Source organism: Mustelus asterias, chromosome 1, assembly GCF_964213995.1.
Source record: "Mustelus asterias chromosome 1, sMusAst1.hap1.1, whole genome shotgun sequence".
Lineage (NCBI taxonomy): Eukaryota > Metazoa > Chordata > Chondrichthyes > Carcharhiniformes > Triakidae > Mustelus > Mustelus asterias.
The window spans coordinates 90,388,590-90,413,535 of record NC_135801.1 but is presented as its reverse complement, the minus strand read 5'-3'; the positions used below and the strand labels follow the sequence as shown (position 1 = coordinate 90,413,535).

The window sequence follows — 24,946 nt, the reverse complement described above, 5'->3', positions numbered from 1 at the left end:
ATAAAAAATCCTGAATTTCTATTATTCTGTACTTTGATTTGATTTGAGAGATGGAAGCTGAGTGACATTGTTACCCAAAGCCGGAGAGAGTGACTGTGCGAGTAGAGTAATAGTTTTACCAAACACAAGCATAAATTAGTGTTGGCACCGTTGGTAGGCACACCCAGTGACATTAGCAGTGGAGGAAACTGCACATGCGCCAGCAGATACAGTGCAAGCCTAGTGTGCATGCACAACTGGCTGGCACCTGATCGATAGGCATCAACAGTTAACGGCATATCTTAAAGGTAACATATAGGTTGGAGGACATGGTAAGTAGAGAAGCATTCAATGTATTAATTATATCATTCACAGTCCGGAACCTTTCTTTATTACATTTCAATACATTAACAAAAGCTGGGAATTTGCATTCTGCCACTTCAGCATTTTCCTCACAAGTACAGTAACACCAAATTTAATATTCGCATTCCCAGAACAAAATATTAGAATTACCTTATGTGTACTTTGACTTTTTCACCTGTTGAATGCAATGCTTGTTGAACAGTCTCTGCAAAACTGGCTGGAGTTATGTAGTTAGCTGGTGCTTCCATCAAATGTCGTGCTAAATTCTGTCCTTCAGCATACAGAATTCCTTTCTGCCATGTTTCATTTTCAAAACTTGCAAAAGAAATTCATTTTGCTTTTCATGTAAATGTTAAAGTCAATGCAATTTAATAAAGCCAAAATGTTCACCTCTCAGATCTAAATGACCAAACGAATCGATCAGACTAACAAATCAAAAAATATCAAATTGAGAATCTTCAGTATTTATGTGAAATAAAAGACTTGCACATATTTAGCAATTTTCATAATTGCCAGACATTTACAGTCAATGAAGGATAATACGGGCAATTTATATTTTGCTGAACCAAAACTTTTCTCCTTTTAAAGGGTTTTTGTACCAGACTGTAGAAATCAAACAAAACATTAGTTTTACTTTAATGTCTAATTATTTACAACACTGAATATTACAGAAGTCTTTATTTTGAGTAAATAAATAGGTTTAAGTTATATTTAATATTTTTAAAAGTCAGTTAAATAAAAGTACGAAACACCAAGGAAAAATCTTCTGATGAAACCAAAAGCTGGAAACACTTTGCAGACCAGTCAACTTGTGGGGAACATCAGGCAACAATTAAGTATGAACACACCTGAAAAGAATTGGAATTGAAAGTACTATACTGACCAGCATTTCAGCTGAAATCAGAGGAATATATACAGGATTAGGAGCACAGATTTGCATCCAAATTAGAAATCCTGCAGCAATTTTAATTTTGTTCAATTATTGTTGAATTCAAATAGAGCCACAGGTAACTTGCCACGAACAGGAAGTTACATAATGGCAATGATATCAGGTGTTTAACAATTCAGTGCTTTGGTCAAATGCAGATTTACAAAGTGTAACTGAATAAACAGAATATCCTTTGTAAATCTGACAGCACGCATTGTGTAAATATACTATCTCAATACCTTCCAAATGGTTTCACGGTAACCACTGTCTTCTTTTTCTTCTTCAGCTCATTATACTCAAACAAACCCAAAATCGATCCTTCTGCTGCACACTGGGCATCCCCACATATATCAACTTCCACCAAAGGAACCTCTAAGTCTTGTAACTGTCTGCATCCAACTACAAGAAATTCAGATGTTAAATTTTTAATCAGTAAAGCACTCTGCGTACACTTCCTGATCACAACAGACCCACAAAACAGTCAAAAATATTTGGTTGACCTGTTATTCATTATAATCAAACACGACACATCAGATTTCAAAACCACTATTTTGGTGAAGTGAAAAGTCATGCAGAATTGTATAACGTGAGGGCTTGTCCTCAAACAATAATTTTAGATTGCCTGGTAATTTCACATCATAAAGGTGTTTGTGATGCTAATGCAGCCAGAATTATTTTCTAGTTATTTTTGTGTTAATAAATACATATTTCATTAGATAATTACAAATGAGGAAGCCCAGTCAGCTCCTCTAAATACATGCACTCAGAAAGAACCATAGGTTCCCCCTTGGCAATATCACACTGTTTCTGAAATGGTTCGGTAGTTTTTTTGCCTCCATTACTCAGTCGGTAAATGTATTCCCCAAGTCAGTCAGTTGTTTATGAAGAAGAGTTTCCTGCCATCAGTACTTGGTTTTGTTCACACCCAGTTTTTGTTTAAAACTAAGTTGAATATAGCTTAGAAGCCGAAACCTACAAGTCCTTTAAAGGGCTGAGGGTACCACTTGTTTAGTTTAGAACTGGAAGGTTGGTTTTTAAGTGGCAGGCTCTCTGGATATTTTAGTGATCAAACCAAGAAAAGGCTCTTTTTTAAAGTCTGTGTTTTACTTACTTCTGTATCTCATGATATGAAATCATTTGTCATTGAGATTTAATGAATTTTAAACAGCAGCAAATTTCAATTCAAGGCATGAAGCAACCCTCACCTGGTCTCATACCAGCATCTATCCATTTTTGGCAAGTAGTAACTCTACAAGGTGTGATAATAACAGCTCAGTACATACCACACTTCGCTAGACTAGGTCCCTTTATCAGCTTCAATATATCCCAAAACTTCAAACAATAGTTTTACTTTAACATGTCACTCATCTCATTATGTTTGCAGTTGATGTTAATAACCATCACATGCAAATTAACCAAGAGTACACTTTACCCGCTATGGCAGCTCGAATATTTTCTTTGCCTTCATCATATTGTTCCAAATTATTAATTCCAGCATTTTTGTCACCAAGACCAACAACCACAACATGAGGGAAATCCTATTAAAGCAAAACATCTTTTTTATGATTAAGAACATGAACATGATAACTTTGTTTTAAAATTCATATAATTGTATTACATTTTCATATTAAATGTCGTTTATCTCATTCTTCATCCTCTGCTTCTGCCTTCCTAAGCTGAGAACAAATCAGTCTATGTGAACCATGGATTACTGCATGATTATGATTTACTAACATACAGAATTCCATGATCAGCTAACCACTTCTGTAGTATTGTGCTCAGACAGACGTAGAGCAATAGAGTGCTTCATCTAGTGGCCGAAGAAAGGTACAGCAAGGGAAAGTGAAATGTGCATTTTTGTGATGCAACTTGCAACTCTAAGAAGTGGTTGGAGAAACAGGTTTTGAGGAGGCTTTCGAAAGTGAGGAGCAAAGTAGGCAGAGAATTAAGAAAGTTGATTCATTGGGGCAGCCAGGTTGTTGAAGGTGGTTGAATTTGCCAGGGAGTGATATACAAACACTAATGTTTACAAAGCTACTTTAACACAACAAAACTTCTCAAAGTACTTCCAAGGTGTGTTTTAAAACAAAATTTGATGGTAGCTACATCAGAAATTGTTAGGGTAAGTGACAAAAAGTTTGATCAAGGAAGTAGGTTTTAAGGAGAATCTTAAAGAAAAAAAAAGAGAGAATGGAAGATGGAGAAGTTTAGGGAAGGAATTCCAGAACTTCGAGCTTAGACAACTGAAGCAATGATGGAGCAATTTAAATAAAGACATTTCTTAACCGAAAACCAGTGTAGGTCAATGAGCACTGGATGAAGAATTTAGTGTGTGTTAGGACACAAGCGAGAGAGTACTGGATGATCTCAGCTTTATGGAGGATAGAACGTGGAAGACCAGTCAGGTTTGCATCATCGAGAGGAAGTTCATGTCAGGACCAAACACAACACCAAGGTTGTGAACGGACTGGTTCAGACTCAGACAGTTGCCAGAGAGAAGGATGGAGTCCGTGATAATGAGAACCAAGGGCAATGGCTTTGGTCTTTCCAATATTTAATTGGAGGAAATTTATGCTCATAGTGTTTTATGTCAGACAAGCAGTCTGACAGAGAGTGGAGGGGATGAAAGAGGTGGTGGTGAGGTAGAGCTGGGTGTTGTCAGTGTGCATGTGGAAATTCGCACTGCATTCGGATGATGTCACCAGGGGGCAGCATAGAGATGAGAAATAGGAGGGGCCAAGGACAGATCTTGGGGCGCCAGGAAGTGGGAGCACGATGAGAAGTGACTGCAGTTGATTCAACTTTAGTGCAAGCTAAAAGTTACGCCTCGAGGAGTTTGCAAACTTTTAAAAAGTCTTTCATGGAATGTAGGCATCACTAGCAGGCCAGAATTTGTTGCCAATTCTTAATTGTCCTTGCTACTGAACAGCTTGCTTGGCCATTTCAGAGCATAGTTAAGAGTCAGCTGCATTGCTGTGAATCTGGAGTCTCATTTAGGCCAGACTAGCTAAGGTTGGCAGATTTCCTTCCCTTCCTAAAACGTATTAGCAATTCAAATGTTTTTAGTTTTGAATTTATTTATTAGTGACACAGGTAGGTTTACATTAACACTGCAATAAAGTTACTGTGAAAATCCCCCAGTCGCCACACTCCGGCACCTGTCTGGGTACACTGAGGGAAAACTTAGCATGGCCAATGCACTTAACCAGCACGTCTTTCGGGCTGTGGGAGGAAACCGGAGCCCGGAGGAAACCTATGCAGACACTGGGAGAACGTGCAAACTCCACACAGACAATGACCCAAGCTGAGAATCGAGGCAGCAGTGCTAACCATTGTGTCACCTGTGCCACCATGTTTATGACAATTACCGATAGTTTCATGGTCACCATTACTGAAACTAGCTTACAAATCTAGATTAATTGGTGGGACATGTTATGGAACTATTCAAATGTAGAACTACTTTGTTTTCCGACATAAACCAAGTTTATTGAAAGAATCAAAATCAAGTTTTACTATAGGTCGTATCCCAAGCGTAGCAAAATTCCATTGTATTTATTAGTTCAGTTCCTGATCAGTATTTAACATAGAACTGTAATCTAAAGACTGATACAATGATTACTATGTCTCAAATTATGCAATTTCTACTTGTTTAGTAATTTGCTGATTAGATTACTGAATTATACAATATTGACCTGGTTCTGGATGTATACATTTACAATGATCATGAAGCTCTGGAATTTGCAGATATGATGAAATGCACCTACAGTAAACTTTGACTGCAATTCCACATTAGAATTATATCAGTTATCATTTGCATTGTATGTTACCTCCCCCAACTTATCACTAACATCAGTAAAATTAAAGTTCCCATCTCAACTTGAATAAAGTATGAAATATATTTAGTCCAACAACTGTACCTGATGCAGCCCGTAAAATATGCGACTTCTGCCTTTTTTAAGCACAGGTCCAGATCTATAAAAAACAGCAATAATCTTCAATAGAACTTAAAGTAAAAGCTGATATTTGCTCATATAAATCCATTCCAAATCCTTGCTCCGCCGTTGGATCATATACTGGCTCGATTCCAGGTTGCACCCTACCTTCCTCTCGCCAGCCTACTATGCATTCTCCTGCTTACCACCCACTCTTCTTCTGCACAATCAGTTGCACTGCAAACATCATATATTTATATTTAATCCCCAAACCAACTCACCTTGATACCTCATTCCTCACCTTCAAAAGCTCTGCAAATTCCATCTCATTCAACTTCACCTTTGGTCACTTTAACTAATTCTTCTCCTTTATCCTGTTCTGTATCCCATCATCTCCATGAAGATTCTGATTGTTTCCCATGCTAGGATGCTAAGAGCATGCCAGTTGCACTGGGTTCTAAGGAAAATATTGGTGAGAAACTAATGGTATGGAACTTATAAACCTAAGCTCCCGACAACATGTTTTGCTCTCTGTGTAAGGCAACAATCCTTTACATCACCACCTATCTCTTACTCGCCCCTTTTAACTGATAATCACATTCTTTGGTTTCCTGAAAAGACAATTTTGAACAGATCATCACGAAATGTTAAACAAACAGCTAAGTCAATATGTTGCATATTTCACCACAGCTCATTTTCAGAGGGTAGGAATTCAAGCGCGCACAACCCCCCCCCCCCCCCACCACCTCCACCACTCCCTAACAGTGCTCCTGCAAACCATTCAAACATATCACAACAAAAAAAACTGCTATTTATACAACACGCTTTGGGGAAGAATTTTACGCTGGCAGGATTTTCCAGTTCCACTGAAGTCAATGGAGTTTTGAATGGCTTGCTGCATTTTACGGTCCTGATGCTGCCACCATGACAGGACTGTAGAATTTAGCCCTTAATGTAGAAAACATCCAAAGGTACTTCACAGAGGCATAATCAAAATTGGACACAAGAGTCAAAGCAGATATTGGGGTGGGGAAAACCTGAGTCAAATGTAAGTGCTTTGAGGAAAGTCTTAAGAGGAGAGGAAGATGGACAAGGTGAGATCAAGGCTGAAGGTATGGTTGCCAATTGTGATGCAAAGAGATCGTCAAGGGTACATTGAGTTTGAGAATGATGGGCTGTAGGAAGTTAGAGATAAGATGTGGCAATGACATAACATGAAAGCACTTAAACACGATGATGTGAATTTAAAATTTAAGACCTTGCCTAACCAAAAGCCAATGTATGGTAGGCAAAAGAATTGACAGGTAAACAGGACTTCTGTGGGCTACAACATGGGCAGCAGAGTTTGAATGCGCTGAAGTTTATAGGGATTGTGGATGGAAAACAATTGGGGTACCATAGCTGTCAGTGCATAAGTGGACCTTTGAAGCCTCAAAAAATTACTTCAAAAACACAGGTCTACTTATACACAAGAGTATAAAAGCGAACTGCCTGCTTGAGAGTGAGTGGTTGCTATTTTGAAATGTCACTCCGCTTCCGATGCAAAGAGTGAGCATGTCTTATACTCCTGCACACCTTTGCATTGCTTGCTCAATCCCATAAGTAAAACATGAATTTGTGGGGAGAAAAATTGAGGCTAACTAGCAATGTGAGCATATTGTGGCTGAAAAAGGCGTGTATGCTGAATATATGCAAAAATGTGATTTTGGAGATTGGAAAAACGGGGTTGGCTTATACATCTGGTTGCCTATAGGCCATGATTTACAGCAGTCAGGTTTGGAGGTAAAAAAGCATAACATTAGGGTTCTTTTCAGGATTCTTGCTAAATATACAATGGTTGCATCACAAATCACAATACTTTCAAGTAATTCACTGCATTTGAGATAAAGAGCAATACAAACTCTGGGCTTCATTTTCACATTTGAAGCTCATGTATCTTGAAATCCATATGTTAGCTATCAACTTTACATAGAGGAGCAGATATTAACTGAGCTAATTTCCTACCCAACAGGCAGTAGAAGTCTGCAGTAATTCTCACCATCTGTCCTCATTTAAATGCCATCAATGCACCTTCCAGCCACAACTAAAGAGTGGTTGTTGGCAGGCAAAGGCTGGGAAGACAAAGATCACCACAAACTTCATGCGAGTGGCAGGGAAGGAATTTTGGGAGATGAGCCCGGACATCATTTTGAGCAGAACCCTGAGGAGCACTCCTGGTCCCACAAATAAAAGTTTTAGATCTTCTGCCTTCAGACGGGCTGCCGATCTGCTTCTTGCCTCAGAGAAAAGTTCTAACTCACTTAGGGCCAGTATGAAATTACATCCCCAAATTGCATAATTAATTAAGGCTCCTGCCTGCTTTGCAAGCCACTGTAAGTTACATTGCAAACTGAGAAACAGTCAAGATTTAAGCTTATTTTTAACTGCCCTGCTGCCCAATGGACTGGTAGGATTAAAACTGACCCACTCTGTTGCAACCTCCCGGAACAAAGCAACCTGTGCATTTTATCTATGCCTGTTTTAATGCAACAATATGTGCAGACAAAAACAAAACCAAATACGATACAATACTATTTGCCATGTAACAAATTTCATTTTTCTCAACATAAAAATAATTGAAGTTACTATTTCAGTGAAAATAAATCAATATACTGTTTAAAAAGTGTTTTCTTGTAAAAACTGATTCAAAAATGCTTTCACAAAAGTACAATCAATAAATTAATCCATCATTCTTTTCATTAATCTGCTGAATCCAATTTATTTTAGTTTATTTTATACTTACACGGTCAGAAGTTCTTTAAGTCTACCAGACGTGGAATGATTAAAAACTTCCCCTGCATTTGTAAACTGAACTGAGCCATCCCCTTTCTCTCCCTCATACACACCAAGAACCAGGCCCTACAGAGAAAGAGGGATAAAAATTACACATAAGATACTATCATTCTAGAAAATGCGTTATTGACAAACATAAGCAATTTGCATTTATATAACATCTTTAACATAGCAAAGAGTGTGTCATAAGACTAAAAACTTGACAGAACTGAATGAGACATGAAGATAGGTGATCAAAAGCTCGGTCACGAGACAGAAATAGGATCAGGACCATGCACCCCCCGAAATCTGTTCCACCATTCAACAAGATTGAAATTTTACATCAATTCCACTTGCCTGTCCTATCCTCATATCCCATAATTTCCTTAGAGCTGAAAATCCCAACGTTCTCAGTCTTGAATATATTCGATGACTGAGCATTCACAGCCCTTTTGGGTAGAGGATTCCAAAGATTCACAACTTTTTGAATGAAATAATTTCTCATCTCAATTCTAAATGGTCTTCTCCCTTATCCTGAGACGGTAATCCCTAGTTCCAGACTCTCGAGCCAGGGGAAATAGCCTTTTAGCATTTATCTTATTCAAGCCCTTTAGGAACTTTATATATTTCAATGACATTATCTTTAAATCTTATAAACTTCAGAGAATATAGGTCCATTCCAGTAAATCTCTCCTCAGGTCACTCACACACCACAGGAATCAATCTTTCATTCCAACTCTCGAGAGCAAGCTGTGCTTCCTTAGGGAAAGGGATTAAAACTGTACATTATACTCCAATTATGGTCCCATCAAAGCCCCATATAATTGCAGTGAGACTGCCATACTCTTTTACAGCAACCCCCTCGCAATTAAGGCTAACATAGTATGTTAGTAAGGCTAACATACTATTTGCCTTGTTAGTTGCTTCATTTAGGGCACGGTAGCACATTAGTTAGCACTGCTGCTTCACAGCGCCAGGGGCCTGGGTTCGAATCCCGGCTTGGGTCACTGTCTGTGTGGAGTTTGCACATTCTCCTCGTGTCTGCGTGGGTTTCCTCCGGGTGCTCCGGTTTCCTCCCACAGTCCAAAGATGTGCGGGTTCGGTTGATTGGCCATGCTAAAAATTGCCCCTTAGTGTCCTGAGATGTGTAAATTAGAGGGATTAGCGGGTGGATATGGGGGTAGGGCCTGGGTGGGATTGTGGTCGGTGCATACTCGATGGGCCGAATGGCCTCCTTCTGCACTGTAGGGTTTCTATGATTCTATTTCTAAAATTACAGCACAGGAACAGGCCTGACTTTCCGGGGACCATATCCCTCTATTCCCATCCTATTCATGTACTTGTCAAGATGCCCCTTAAAAGTCACTACCCTATCCGCTTCCATTACCTCCCCCGGCAACGAGTTCCAGGCACCCACTACTCTGTGTAAAACATCTGCCTCGTACATCTCCTTTAAACCTTGCCCCTCGCACCTTAAACCTATGCCCCCTAGTAATTGACTCTTCCACCCTGGGAAAAAGCTTCTGACTTCCACTCTGTCCATGCCCCTCATAATCTTGTCGACTTCTATCAGGTCTCCCCTCAACCTCCATCGCTCCAGTGAGAACAAACCAAGTTTCTCCAACCTCTCCTCATAGCTAATGCCCTCCATACCAGGCAACATCCGGGTAAATCTTTTCTGTACCCCCTCAAAAGCCTCCACATCCTTCTGGTAGTATGGCGACCAGAATTGAACACTATATTCCAAGTGTGGCCTAACTAAAGTTCTATAAAGCTGCAACATGACCTGCCAATTTTTAAACTCAATACCCCGGCCGATGAATACAAGCATGTCGTATGCCTTCTTGACTACCTTCTCCACCTGCATTGCCACTTTCAGTGACCTGTGTACCTGTACACCCAGATCCCTTTGCCTATCAATACTCTTGAGGGTTCTGCCATTTACTGTATATTTCCTATCTGTATTAGATCTTCCAAAATGCATTACCTCACATTTGTCCGGATTAAACTCCATCTGCCACCTCTCCGCCCAAGTCTCCAACTGATCTATATCCTGCTATATCCTTTAATGGTCCTCATCGCTATCAGCAAATCCACCAACCTTTGTGTCGTCCGCAAACTTACTAATCAATCCAGTTACATTTTCCTCCACTTGCATGTTAACTTTGTGATTTGTGCACAAGGACATTTAAGTGTCCCCATCTAACAGGACTGTGGATGTACTTACACCACACAGATTGCAGTTCAAGAGAGTAGCTTGCCAACACTTTCACATAGACAATTTGGGTGGGTGATAAATATCAATAATGCACACATCCCATTAAGGAATAAACAAAAAGTTCCTCTGAGTACTGACATTTATTAGTCTTTCACCTTTTGCAGAATATTCTGCATTTCCATACTTCCAATTGAAATGGATAATTTCACACTTACCCACATTATACTCCACTGCCACCTTGCTGCTCAATCACATAACCTGTCTACAATCATTTGCATCCTGTTCTCCTGATAGCTTGCATTCCCAGCCTGGCTTGGTATTGTCACTAAATTTGGATATATTACACTCAGTCCTTGTCTAAGTGACTGATACAAATTGTAAGTAACTGAGGCACAAGCAATGATCCTCGCAGCATTGTACTAGTTATATCCTGCCATCCTGAAAATGACCCATTTATTCCTACTCTTTGTTTTCTAACCATGAACTCATCTTTAGCCCATGCTAATATATTGTCCATAATCCCAAGAGCCTTAATCCCCTGTAACAACCTATTGCAGGATATCTTCCTGAATGCCTGCTGAAAATCCAATTATACTATACCCAATGGTTCGTCAAACACCACTTCCTTTTTATAAAACTCTGCTTAATCTTATTATAATTTTCTAATGCCCTGTTATCATATCCTTAACAATGTTCATGCATTTTTCCTAATACCGATGTCAAGTTAACTGGCCTATAATTCCTTGATTTCTCCCTCACTCTTTTCCTGAATGGTGGTTATATTCACTACCATTCGATCCACAGGGATCATCTTAGAATCTAGGAAACTCTTCAAAGATCAAAACTAATGGACCCATCTCTCATAATCTAGGATGTAGGCCATCAGATCCGGAGAACTTGTCAGCTTTTAGTCCCATTAATTTTATAATACATTGTCCGTACTCATATTAATTAGTTTTAAGTTTCTCACATTGGTTAGACCCTTGGTTCAACATACTTTCCAATATTTTCATTTTGTCTTCTACTATAAAGACAAACACAAAATATTTGTTGAGAATTATGAATTATTTACCAACATGTTTGCCACTGCTTGTTCACCATATCTATTAAGTTCATTTCCCAATTCACCTTAGCAACTTGTCCTCATGTTTAAATTTAAAATGCTAGTTTTGGACTATATCGCTCTGAATGTCAAACTTAGTATGAAAATATATCATACTATGATCACTTTTCCCAGAGGATCCTCTACTATAAGATTACTAATTGACCCGATATCAAAAAACATCACATCTAAAATAGCCTGTTTCCTAGTTACTTCCTCAAGGCTTTGTTCAATAAACTGTCTTACATGCATAAATTCATCCTCCAAATTAGATCTGCTTGCCCAGTCTATATGAAGATTACTCTTAGTACGTGCTCTTCCAATTTGCTGACTTATACTCTGTCCAACACTATAATTATCATTAGGACCTCTCATCCTCTAATGCCAGGGCTAACTCACCTCCTTTTCCAATTGTGACAGTGGAATTCTGCAGGGCTCAATACCAGGTCTCCTGCTTTTTGTGGTACGTATTAATAATTTGAACTTAAAGTGGGAGACATGATCATAAAGTTTGCAGACAATACAAACATTGGCCACATGATTTATAGTGAGGAGGGAAGCTGCAGATTGCAGGAAGATATCAATGGACTGGCAGATGGGCATAAAAGTGGCAAATGGAATTCAACCCTGAGAAGTGAGGGGAGGCCAAACAAGGTAAAGGAAATTGTGATAAAAAGGAGGATACTGAGAGAAGAAAAGGAAGTTAAAGATATTGAGGCGCATGTCCACAGATCCCTGAACGTCGCAGGACAGATCAATAAGGTGGTTAAGAAGGCAGATGGAATATCATAGAAGTATAAAAAAGTTCCGGCACAAAAGACCACCAACCAAACACGAGAAAATAAAACTAGCTGTTCATTTTAATCCCACTTTCCAGCACCTGCTCCATAACTTGAAAGTTACAGCACTTCAGGTGCAGATCCAGGTACCTTTAAAATCAGTTGAGTGATTCAGCTTCAACCACCAATTCACCCTCTGATTGAGATATTTTCCTACTGTCCCCTCAAATCCTCCTACCAATCACCTTACATTCTGCTCCCTGGTAACTGACCACACACAAGGGGTAAACACGTGTTTCATATCTCCCCTATCTAGGGGCCTCACAATTTTGTACACTTCAATTAGATCACCCCCTCAGCCTCCTCTGTTCTGGGGAAAACAACTCTCGCCTATCAAATCTTTTCTCATAGCTGCCTTTTTCAAGCCCTAGAAACATTCTTCTAAATCTCCTTTGTACTCTTCCCAGAGAAATTATATCCTTCCTATAATGTGGTGACCAGAACTGAACACAAAATTCCAGCAGTGGCCTAAGCAGCATATTACACAGTTGCAGAATTACATCCCAGCATTTGTATTCAGTACCTCAACCAATAAATTAAGGATGAAATTGCAGGACTTGAAAATGCATGGTAAAATAGGGCTGAGTCAGCACGCCTTCGTCAAAAGGAGGTCATGTCTGACAAATGTGTTAGAATTTTTTGAGAAGGTAACAAAGTTAGACAAAGGAGAACCAATGGATGTGATTTATTTGGATTTCCAAAAAGCCTTTGACAAGGTGCCTTACCGGAAGCTGCTGAATAAGCTCGTGGCCAATGGTGTTAGAGGCAAGGTATGGGCACAGATAGAAGATTGGCTGACAGACAGAAGGCAGAGAGTGGGGATAAGAGGGTCCTTTTCAGGATGGCAACCGCTGATAGTGATGTTGGGACCACAACTTTTCACTATATACATTAATGGTCTGGAAGATGGAATTGAGGACATGGTTGCTAAATTTGCAGATGATACAAAGATACGTAGAAGGATAGGTAATGTTGAGGAAGTGGGGAGGCTGTAGAATGACTTGGACAGGCTAGGAGAGTGGGCAAAGAAGTGGCAGATGAAATGCAATGTGGGAAAGTGTCAGGTTATGGTTGGAAGAATAGAGGCGTAGACTATTTTCTAAATGGGGAAGGGGTTCGGAAATCTGAAGCACAAAGGGACTTGGGAGTCCTAGTTCAGGACTCTCTTAAGGTTAACAGGTTCAGTTGGCAGCTGGGAAGGCAAATTCAATGTTAGCATTTATTTCTAGTGGGCTAAAATACAAGAGTAGGGCTAGAATACAAGAGTAGGGCTGTATAAGGCTTTGGTCAGACCCCATTTGGAATATTGTGAACAGTTTTGGGTCCCATACCTAAGGAAGGATGTGCTGGCCTTGGAGGGGGTCCAGAGGAGGTTCACAAGAATGATCCCAGGAATTAAGGGTTTGTCATATGAGGAGCGGTTGAGGAGTCCGGGTCTATACTCGATGGAGTTTCGAAGGGTGGGGGGGGGGGGAATATGATCAAAACTTACAGAATACTGAGAGGCCTAGATAAAGTTGATGTGAAGAGGATGTTTCCACTAGTGGGAGAGACTAGAACTTGAGGGCACAACCTCAGAGTGAAGAGACACTCCCTTAAAACTGAGATGAGGAGGAATTTCTTCAGCCAGAGTGTGGTGAATCTGTGGAACTCATTGCCACAGAGAGCTGTCGAGGGCAGGTCATTGAGTGGATTTAAGACAGAAATAGATAGGTTCTTGATCAATAAGGGAATCAAGGGTTAGGGGAGAAGGCAGGAGAATGGAGATGAGAATGATATCAGACATGATTGAATGGTGGAGCAGACTCAATGGGCCAAATAGCCTATTTCTGCTCCTATATCTCATGGTCTTATAAAGGAAAACATTCCAAATGCTTTCTTAACTATGTTATCCACTTGTCCTTGTCCTTCAGGGACCAGTGGATCTGCACTCCAATGTCTCTCACTTGCTTTACCCCTCTCAATTTTGTCTCATTTATCGAGTTCCCTTGTTTTGTTCACCCTCCCCAAACGCACTTCTCTGGATTAAGTTCGATTTGCCACTTTTCCACCCACTCAATCAAACCATTGATATCATTCTGGAGACAACAGCTTTTTCAACCATGTAGTTTCTTTGTCACCATTACTGACGCTGGCTTTTTATTTATCCAGATTTATTTAAATTCCACAGCTGCCACGGTAGGATCCAGACTCAAGTCTCTGGGTCATTGTTAGTCAGCCCTCTGGATTACTAGCTCAGTAACATACCCACAATGTTACAATTTTCATGCTGCACTGTGATTCAGCAAAATTGGACTAGAAACAACTAGCTGAAGGTTAAATCAATGCCAGAGCAGCAGTGGTAATTCAAGGAGACATTGAGGATCCACAGCAAACACTCTCACAAAGATAAAAGGAAGGACTCCTAAGTCTACGACTCTGTTTTCACTTCCCGCTGCCTCGGCAAAGCAGCCAGCATAATTAAAGACCTCACGCACCCCGGACATTCTCTCTTCCACCTTCTTCCGTCAGGAAAAAGTTACAAAAGTCTGACTCAAGAACAGCTTCTTCCCTGTTCCATCAGACTTTTGAATGGACCTACTTTGCATTGTTGATCTTTCTCTACGCCTAGCTATGACTGTACACTACAATCTGCACTCTCTCGTTTCCTTCTCTATGAATGGTATGCTTTGTCTGTATAGCATGCAAGAAACAATACTTTTCACTGTATACTAACACGTGACAATAATAAATCAAATCAAACTATTGTAAAACAAATTTGGAAGGGCATTTAGAATGCCATGGACTAATCAAAGGCAGTCAGCATGGACTTGATAAGGGAATGTCTGATTAAGTTGACTTTTTTGAGGAGACGAAAAAGAAGGTTGATGAGGGTAGCATGTCTGGTATAATCTAAATGGATGTTAGCAAACATTTTGACAAGGTCAAAAAAGTGAAACTCATGGAGTCCTAAGAAAAGCGACAAGTTGAATCCAAAGTGGGCACAGTGGAAAGAAGCAGAGGTAAACTTACTCGTGTTTCTGTGACTTATGGACAAAGAGCTGGGAAATGGGATTTGCCTCAATAGCTGTGTTTCGGCCAGAACAGGCACGGTGATGCAGATGACAGCCTTTGGTGTCATGTGATCAGCTATAACCACACCTGGAGTACGGTGAGCAAATCTGGGCACATCTTAGGAAGGATATATTAGACTTCAGAGTGCAGTGTGAATTTACCAGAATAAGATCTGGACTCCAAGGATTAATTCAGGAGGACATTATACCAGCTCGGATTGTATTCCCTAGAATTTCAAAAGTGAAGGCGAGTTTGGATCAAAGCTTTCAAGATATTATGGTAGATAGAGAGAAACTCTTTTTACTGTTTGGGGAGCCTAGAAGGTAACGCCTTAAAATTACAGCCAGACATTTGAGGAGTGAAATTAGGAGACATTTCTACACACAAAGGGTGGTAGAAGTTTGGAACTCCACAAGCAACAATTGATTCCACATCAACAGTTAATTTTAAATCTGAGACTAACAGAATTTTGTTAATCAAAGGTACTTAAGGGATTATGGAGCAAGGAGATTTAGAATTGAGTCACATATCAGCCGTGATTATAGAATGGGCTTTAAGGGCTAAGTTGCCTACCCCTGTTCCTATACAGGCTTATAAATGAAAGTAACATGAACTTTATTAATGTGGGCATCACTGGCTAGCATTTATTGCCTATCCCTAATTGCTCTTGAGAAGGTGATGGTGAGCTAACTTCTTGAACCGCTGCAATGCATGTGATGTAGCACTATTCAGGAAGGAGTTCCAGGATTTTGACCCGGTGACAGTGAAGGAACAGCAATATATTTCCAAGTCAGGCTCTCTGCTGTCATATGTATATTTGACCAATGCCATAGATTTGCTCACAAAATTCACGCACATAGGATTAATGGATCAGTAGCAGCATAGATACAAGGTTGACCAAGGGACAGAAAGCACAATAATGGTGAACATTTATTCTTCAGGCTGGAGGGAAATATACTTGTGTTCTCCAGGGATTAATGTTATGAACATAGCTCTTGTTTTGATATTAATGATCTGATTCAGATGCATAATTTCAAAGTTTACAGGTGCCATGAAACTCAGAAATGTAGTAAACAATGAAGATAGCAACTGGCTTCAGTATATGGACAGATTGGTGAAATACAGATAAAATTTGACACAGGGGCATGTGATATGATACACTTTGGCAGGAAAAATAAGCAGCAATATGAATTAAATAGTGTAATTATATAAGGGAGGCAGTCAGAAACAGAAAGAGCAAGGGATGGACACACCCAAACCTTTGAAAGTGACAGGGCAATGTGAGAAGGCATATCAATCACTAGTTTTACTGATAGAGGAATAAATACAAAAGCAAGTTATGGCATAGCACTATAAAACACTGGTTAGGCCTAAGATGAGGTAGTGTGTTCAATTCTTGGCTTTAGAATGTCAAGAGCTTAGAAAGGATTCAGGAGATATTTACAGGAATGGTACCAAGGACAACAAACTTCATTTTTGAAGACAGACTGGAGAAGTTGGGGACTGTGGCACAATGGTTAACACTGCTGCCTCACAGTCCTAGGCACTCTGGTTCAATTTCCGGCTTCGGTTACTGTCTGTGTGGAGTCTGAATGTTCTCCACGTGTCTGCGTGGGTTTCCTCCCACAGTCTGAAAGACATACTGGTCAGTGCATTGGCTATGCTAAATTCTCCCTCAATGTAGCCGAACAGGCGCCGGTGTGTGGTGTCTAGGGGATTTTCACAGTAACTTCATTGCAATGTTAATGTAAGCCTACTTGTAACTAATGAATAAACTTATCCACCTTCACTTTTTAAAAATTATTTCATGGGATGTAAAGACACTGGTAAAGACAGCATTTGTTGCCCATCCCTAATTGCCCTTGAACTGAGTGCCTTCCTTACCACACCATTTCAGAAGGCTATTAAGAGTCAACCACATGGCTGTGGGTCTGGAGTCACATGGAGTCCTGGTAAGGTAAGGATTAAGAGAATACTTGATGGAAGTGTTCAAAAACAGTTTGGATAAGGAGAAATTGTTTCCAACGGCAGAAGGTTTGGTAACCAAAGGAAACAGATTTAAAGTGATTGATAAAATCAGAGGCAACGTGAGGAAACGTTTACTTTACTGGACAAGTTATGCAATCTAGAATGGTCCAGACTGATTGAGTGGAAGCGAATGTTGTTGCAACTTTCAAAAGATAAATGGAGGGGGAAATTAATAGGAAAAGAGCAGGGTGTTAAAATGTTAGCTTTAGGTTCCGTACAGACACGATGGGCCGAATAACTACCTTCAGTACCGTATTATTCTATGAAATGGCCACCAATTGACGGCGCAGAGGGAAATACACCCGCGCTCCTTTAATCCTGAACTAGTTAAAGAAATGTCCAAATTACAGTGAATATGAATAATAAATCAGAGCCACATATCTGTGACCGTCAATGTTAAACTGGACCTTGGAGCTGCTGCTGGGCCGGGATAGCGGCGACAAACGGAGTAGATTCCGGGCCAGACCCGCCCTCAGGATGGATCGAAGCGGCGACTTGCCGCAAACACCGAGCGACATGTCTCACATCAACTGACCGACTCCGACCCACCGCCGGGAAGCCCAAACGGCAAACTCCCCCAACAGCGTCCCCTCATGGCCATCCGTCTGCCTGCGGTGCTGAAAACGGCTCACTCCCGCCACAGCGCTCCCCATGACGAGCTGTCTGCAATGCTGTACGCTGCCTACTCCCAGGACAGCGCCACATTTGGCGGGCTGTCCGCAATGCTGCAGCTCCTGATACTCTGGACAGCTCCACCCGGGGGGGAAATTGACCAGAATGCTGAAGGCTCATGAAACAGCACCGCCCATGGCGGGCTGTCTGCAAAGCTCCAACGCCTGGTGCTTAGGACAGCACCTCTGATGGTAAACTGATTTCAATGCTGAAGGTTGCCTGGTCACTGGATAGCGTGCACATGGTATCCTGTCTGAAATGGTTACAGCTCAGGAGGGGTATTCGGCCTGAGGTGTGCGCGTGACTCTCTCTGAAGGAGCAATTCATATTGTGCCACTGCCACATCTCCCAGTAAGCTGTCTGTGTGGAGTTTGCACGTTCTTCCCGTGTCTGCGTGGGTTTCCTCCAGGTGCTCCAGTTTCTTCCCACATTCTAAAAGACGTGCTGGTTAGGTGCTGATCCGAACAGGTGTCGGGCTGTGGCAACTAGGGGAATTTCACAGTAACTTCATTGTAGTGTTAATGTAAACCTTATTTGTAACGAATAAATAAACTTAACTCAAGAAATCTCACAACACCAGGTTAAAGTCTAACAGGTTTATTTGATAGCACGAGCTTTCGGAGCACTGCTCCTTCATCAGGTGAGTGTAGGATTTGGTTCACAAACAGGACATATATAGACATGAACTCAATTACAAGATAATGGTTGGAATGCGAGTCTTAACAGGTAATCAAGTCTTTACAGGTACAGACAATGTGAGTGGAGAGAGGGTTAAGTACAGTTTCAAGAGCTGTGATAGTTAAAGTGACATGTCACACTAGTCGTGGGGGTTACCGATAGTGTGACTGACATGTCACACTATCGGTGACCCCCACGACTTGCCTGGGCTTGAAAAATCTCACTAACTGTCCTGGCTGGAGACAATTCACACCTTTTTAACCTGTGATTATCCCTCTCTCCACTCACATTGTCTGCACCTGGAAAGACTTGATTACCTGTTAAGACCCGCATTCCAACCATTATCTTGTAATTGAGTTCATGTCTATATATGTCCTGTTTGTGAACCAAATCCTACACTCACCTGATGAAGGAGCAGTGCTCTGAAAGCTTGTGCTACCAAATAAACCTGTTGGACTTTAACCTGGTGCTGTGAGACTTCTTACTGTGCCCACCCCAGTCCAACGCCAGCATCGCCTCATCACATCTCCCCATAGCCTTGCACATTCTTCTTTCTCAGATAAGAATCCAGTAAGCACTTGAATTTCTCAATTGAAGCTACCTTCACCACATGCTCTCAGGCCATGCGTTCCAGATTTAACTACCTACTGCATAAGAAAGCTTTTCCTCCTCATGTTGCTGTTGCATTTTTTGCCAGTTACCTTAAATCTGTGCCTCTGATTCTCATTCCTTCCACTAATGGGACAAGTGCTTCCCTATCTTATCTGTCCAGACCTTCATGGTTTTAAATACCTATATCGAATCTCTTAATGTTCTTCTCCAAGGAAAACAGTCTCAACTCCTCCAATCTATCTACATAAATGAAATTCCTCATCCCTGGAATCATTCTTGTGACTCTTCCTTTTCAAATACCTGGAGAAGCTTTTACTGACTATTTCTACATTTCTTTCTAGTTTTCTCTCATTCCAAATTCTTCCTCTTTATTTTAGTCATCCTTTGCTTATTTCTAAAATTTCCAAATCTTCTGGCCTACCACTAATGTTTGCAGCATAGTCCGTTTTTTCTTTCAACTTCCTAAATTAGCCACAGATGGTACCATCTTTACCATCTGATCTTTTAACCTATTTTCCAATTCCAATTAAGTCACCTCCCTTGCAGTTACCTTTATTTAAGTTTAAGGCACTAGTTTCACACCAAAATTTCTTATCCTCAAACTGAATGTTCTGCCATTTATCTGGCTCAGTTAAACTTTAATTGTTGAATACTAATCCCAACAGCTTCCTTTGATAAATCCAGTTTTATTATAAATAGCTCCATGACCAAACTGTTACCATAGGAAATAAGATCCCTTCAACAATGAATGTCTTCAATACATGATCCTTTGAAGCAAGTTCGATAAGTTTATTATTCTTTAAATGATTCCTTTCTAAAATTACACAAAATAATGAATTCTACCAATGAATTGTTCCAAAAGTTTCACTTGACATATTGAATCTGCAGAAACCCAAATATATCTTCCCTCCTCTCAAGCTCAACAATTGTCTAAAGATTTGCAGGTTAGGTTGATAGGCTATGCTAAATTGTCTTAGGATGTGTAGGTTAGGGGGATTAGCGGGATAAGTACATAGGTTACGGGAATAGGGCCTGAGTAAAATGCTCTGTCAGAGAGTCAGTGCAGACTTGATGGGCCGAATGGCCTCCTTCTGCACGGTAGGGATTCTATGAATTATTTTGATCTCAAATACATTGGACCGCCAGTTGTGTTTAATAAATCCATAGTTACCCTGCCCCAATGAACTACGATGTGGAGATGCCGGTGTTGGACTATAAACACAGTAAGAAGTCTCACAACACCAGGTTAAAGTCCAACAGGTTTATTTGGTAGCAAAAGCCATTAGCTTTCGGAGCGCTGCTCCTTCGTCAGGTAAGTGGGAGTTCTGTTCACAAACAGGGCATATAAAGACACTAACTCCATTTACAAAATAATGGTTGGAATGCGAGTCTTTACAGGTAATCAAGCCTGAAAGGTACAGACAATGCGAGTGGAGAGAGCGTTAAGCACAGGTTAAAGAGATGTGTATTGTCTCCAGTCAGGACAGTTAGTGAGATTTTGCAAGCCAAGGCAAGTTGTGGGGGTTACAGATAGTGTGACATGAACCCAAGATCCCAGTTGAGGCCGTCCTCATGTGCGGAACTTGGCTATCAGTCTCTGCTCAGGGACTCTGCGTTGTGTGTCGTGAAGGCCGCCTTGGAGAACGCTTACCCAAAGGTCAGAGGCCGAATGCCCGTGACCGCTGAAGTGCCCCCAACAGGAAGAGAACACTCTTGCCTGGTGATTGTCGAGCAGTGTTCATTCATCAGTTGTCGTAGCGTCTGCATGATCTCCCCAATGTAACAAGCCTCGGGACATCCTTTCCTGCAGCGTATCAGGTAGACAACGTTGGCCGAGGTGCAAGTGTATGTACTGTGCACCTGGTGGATGGTGTTCTCATGTGAGATAATGGCATCTGTGTCAATGATCCAGCATGTCTTGCAGAGGTTGCTGTGGCAGGGTTGTGTGGTGTCGTGGTCACTATTCTCCTGAAGGCTGGGTAGTTTGCTGCGGACGATGGTCTGTTTGAGATTATGCAGTTGTTTGAAGGCAAGATGTGGGGGTGTGGGGATAGCCTTGGCGAGATGTTTGTTTTCAATGAACTACCCCATGAGGTACTCAATGAATGAAATTCATCTCCTATTAGGTTGATTCCTGGGATGAAGGGATTACTTTTTTGAGAAAAGGTTGAGCAGAATGGATCGATATTCATTGGCATTTAGAAGAATGAGAGTTGATCTTAGTGATACATGAAGGATTATGAGGGGGCTTGACAGGGTAGATCCTGAGCAAATGTTTCCATTCATGGGGGAATCTAGAACTAGGGGGCACAATTTCAGAATAAAGGAGATTTAAGGAGATTAGGAGCACTTATTTTCTCAGAAGGTTGTTTATTTTTGGAATTCTCTACACCATAGAGCAGTGGAATAGCTACCTGGAATAGCTACATTGAATATAGACAAATTTTGATCTACAAAGGAAGTCAAAAGTTATGGGGGCGGTGGGGGGGCTGATAGGCAGGAAAGTGGAATTGAGGCTGTGATGAGATCAGCCCTTATTGAATTGTGGAACAGACCCGAGAAGCCTGATGGCATATTGCTCATATTCTTATGTTCCTATTAATAGACCTCAGTAATTCAGCTTAGTACACTGTGATACTCAGTGAGACTAACTTTCCATTCTGACAATTGTTACAGATATGAGATTTATAAGAATATGTTTCAAGACTGCGTCTTTAATTTAGGGTAAAATGAAGAGAGTCATGTGACCTGTTCTGAAGTCTGCCTGACAACAGAGCTAGGTGATGTGGCATTAAAGACTAAAGGAAGGTCCGGATTGTTTGCTTAAAAGAATGTGTAAAGTGTTCACACTTGAAGACAATGATTGTGTTTACTGTCATGAGATTGCTCATCTCAGAAGTCCCAGGAAGGTGTTGAGAATGTCAGATTGTAACCAATTACGCTTTAAACTGTCCATTGATTTCCAAGATAAATGAGAGTTAGGATCTCAAGGATAGCTAATCAGCATTTCTATCTAGGTACAAGACCCATAAATTCTCAATGCCATGTGAACTTGTGAGGGGGAAAGCCTTTGAGAGACAATTTGTGGGACTGGGTTACAAGTTTTCCTGAAACTCACAGGCACAGGCAGTGTTTCATGATCTGGGAGAGAGAGTGCAGCTGGAGGCCAAGCATTTCTATGGTTCACCTCACAGGAAAAGAATAGATAGAAAAGAAAAGGATAGAAAAGATCCAGTTCATGTTGATTTGAAGTGCAGTCGGAAGATTCACCTCGCTTGTGCTAGAAGGAAAGGAAAGGGACAGAGATGTAAACACTCGGAGCTAAGAACAACTTTGGACCAGACTACTTAAGGGACAGTGTAAAGTATACTTATGAAGTGGGTTTTTCAGTTGTGTTAAAAGTAGAAGAGGAAAGTTATTTTCTGTAGTTCAAAGCAGTGTTTTTCAAACTTTTTTTTCAGCAACCCATTTTTACCAGATGGCCAAGCCTTGCAACCCACATCACGTGGATGTGTAATGAAACATCTTTTCACTTTGCACAAACATTATATTGTATATTAAACATCCGGGGTCAGTTTCAGATCCATTTTCCAATTTATTGGGCCATATTCCGGCACAAAGAAGATTGGTGTCAGTATTTTGCAAACTCGTCAACATGTACATTCAAAATACATGTCCAAAATTAGGCAATACACTAATTTACTGTTCATCAGCCATCCACAGAAAATTGACTGCCATTTATTTGTGACAGATTTCTCGTTTACAGAATGCAGAGCTGACCGAATCAACATACTGCTTTTCGGTGGAAACTTAACAAGGCAGTCACCAATTATCTCTATCTGTTATTATCATCCCATCAATAAAACTCCCTGGTAGGTGGGATATGTCATATCAAAAACTACATTTTGCTGCATCCAATGAAGTCTGTGGTTAGTGTGTTGATTATCCTTTCTCTCGCACAGCCATGATTTTAAAAAAATCCCAGTGGTTTCCCTGTTTTTCAGACATCATCTCATTTTGAATTTGATTCAACAGCAAAATATTTTTATGCACACAAGGAAAAAACAATGAGTTGGTAAGTTATGTTTATTTATTAACCACAAATAGGCTTACATTAACACTGCAATGATGTTACTGCGAAAATCCCCTAGTCGCCACACTCTGGCACCTGTTCGGGTACACTGAGGGAGAATGATCAAACTCTGAAGTTATAGCCTGCCTTCATGGCAGGAAATTCGAAACTCAGGCTGAATCCATTGACCAGGCAAGCTGCAGTATTGTTGCTGCAGTATTGTTGCTGCAGTCGCAATCTAAACAAGGTTTACTGTACATTTAAAAATACATCTCATTCCTAATTCTTACCTTTTCCTTTCATAAAGTACACATAACTTGAAATGAATCAGGTGATACTAAGCTTTTCCTCTACGTCAAAAGTCCTCATGCTGGCTATGTTATCATCTGAGAGGTCTTCATTGTCATATCGCCTTCTACAAAATACACACACAACTATAAACAGAACATCCCATGTATTTTTGAACGGAATCACAGAAAATCCCGCATTTTGTTTAGCAGGATCAAGAACATGCCATGTTTTTTTAAGAGGATGACGGAACATCCCTTTTTTTTGAATAGGATCAATTTATAGGACAGTGAGAATTTATGTGGTGACCCATTTTTAACATTCCGCAACCCACCTGAGGGTCGCAACCCCCACTTTGAAAAATTTTAAAGCATAAGTTGTCTACAACAGTTTAGTTAATTGTGTTTTTAGTCTTTTTGTTGCAGTAAAAGCCTTAAAACGTGAAAACTTCTCGTGCATAATTTCAGTTATCAACTGAAAGTTTGAATTTCATTTTTAAAATTAATAGTCTCTATGGAGATTATGGGGGAGGGGGGTTTATGGCCTTGCTTGTCCCGAAACTGTAAAATCCCGCCCCCGAAGTCAATAGATATTTCCATTGTCCGCCCCTCACCGGCTCCGATTCCGTGGCTAGTGGGGCGGTAAAATTCCGGCCTGTAACTCCATTCTGCAGAATACCGAGGTTGTTCTGGTCCATTTTAAGTGAGGAGCTGTGTTGAGGATGTTATAAAATAATAGGGTATTTTGATTGATTCAATTTGAGTTTTTCTTAGTGAATAACATAATACAAATGTAAATTGTTTAATGATAGAACTGACCCAGAGCTAAGTTGATCTAACACCAGGTAGTGTTGATATGTTAGAATGAAAAATAAACAATGCATAATGGCACAGACTTTATTTAACTAGGACTTTGTTCTGAAACATTGTTGTGCTAATCTTTTACTTAACAAGAGCATAAACAGAAAATTCTGAACATCAAATGTCTCATTTGTGACCCTTAAAAGTTCCACATCATAGTCTTCAATTATATATATTTCAGTAAGGACACAATACTATCATATGAAAAGAAAGACTTAAAAATATACATTCTAGCAAATAAATTATTGGAATACTAACTGAATGTGATTTAAAGAAAATAAGCATTTAACTTTTAAACTCTTATACAGTAGCAATATATAACCCTGTTGAAAACACTATACTTCAGTAACAAAATGCTTGCTTTCAATTTTGAAATATATCACAATTTTTATATTATTTAAAAGTTCTTTGTCCCATAGTGAGCAAAATCCATATGACTCCCAGAAGCTGTTTAATCTTGGTAAGATTTCCAACAATGTGCTCCTGTATTATAACTATAAGATTTGTTTA

At 40.3% G+C, this 24,946-nt stretch overlaps 1 protein-coding gene across 1 annotated transcript in view; it reads right to left on the bottom strand.

The window, feature by feature from the left end:
- Positions 1 to 17,949, bottom strand: part of lap3 (leucine aminopeptidase 3) — a 39,510-nt gene extending 21,561 nt beyond the window's left edge. Inside the window, exons 1-6 of the mRNA XM_078215281.1 lie at positions 17,662 to 17,949; positions 7,985 to 8,100; positions 5,188 to 5,242; positions 2,703 to 2,808; positions 1,510 to 1,669; positions 493 to 657 (exon numbers count right to left, since the gene is read on the bottom strand). Coding sequence (XP_078071407.1) covers positions 493 to 657; positions 1,510 to 1,669; positions 2,703 to 2,808; positions 5,188 to 5,242; positions 7,985 to 8,100; positions 17,662 to 17,772 — 713 coding nt within the window. The 5' untranslated portion in view covers positions 17,773 to 17,949. The remainder of the gene's footprint in view (positions 1 to 492; positions 658 to 1,509; positions 1,670 to 2,702; positions 2,809 to 5,187; positions 5,243 to 7,984; positions 8,101 to 17,661) is intronic.
- Positions 17,950 to 24,946: the final 6,997 nt, after the last annotated feature.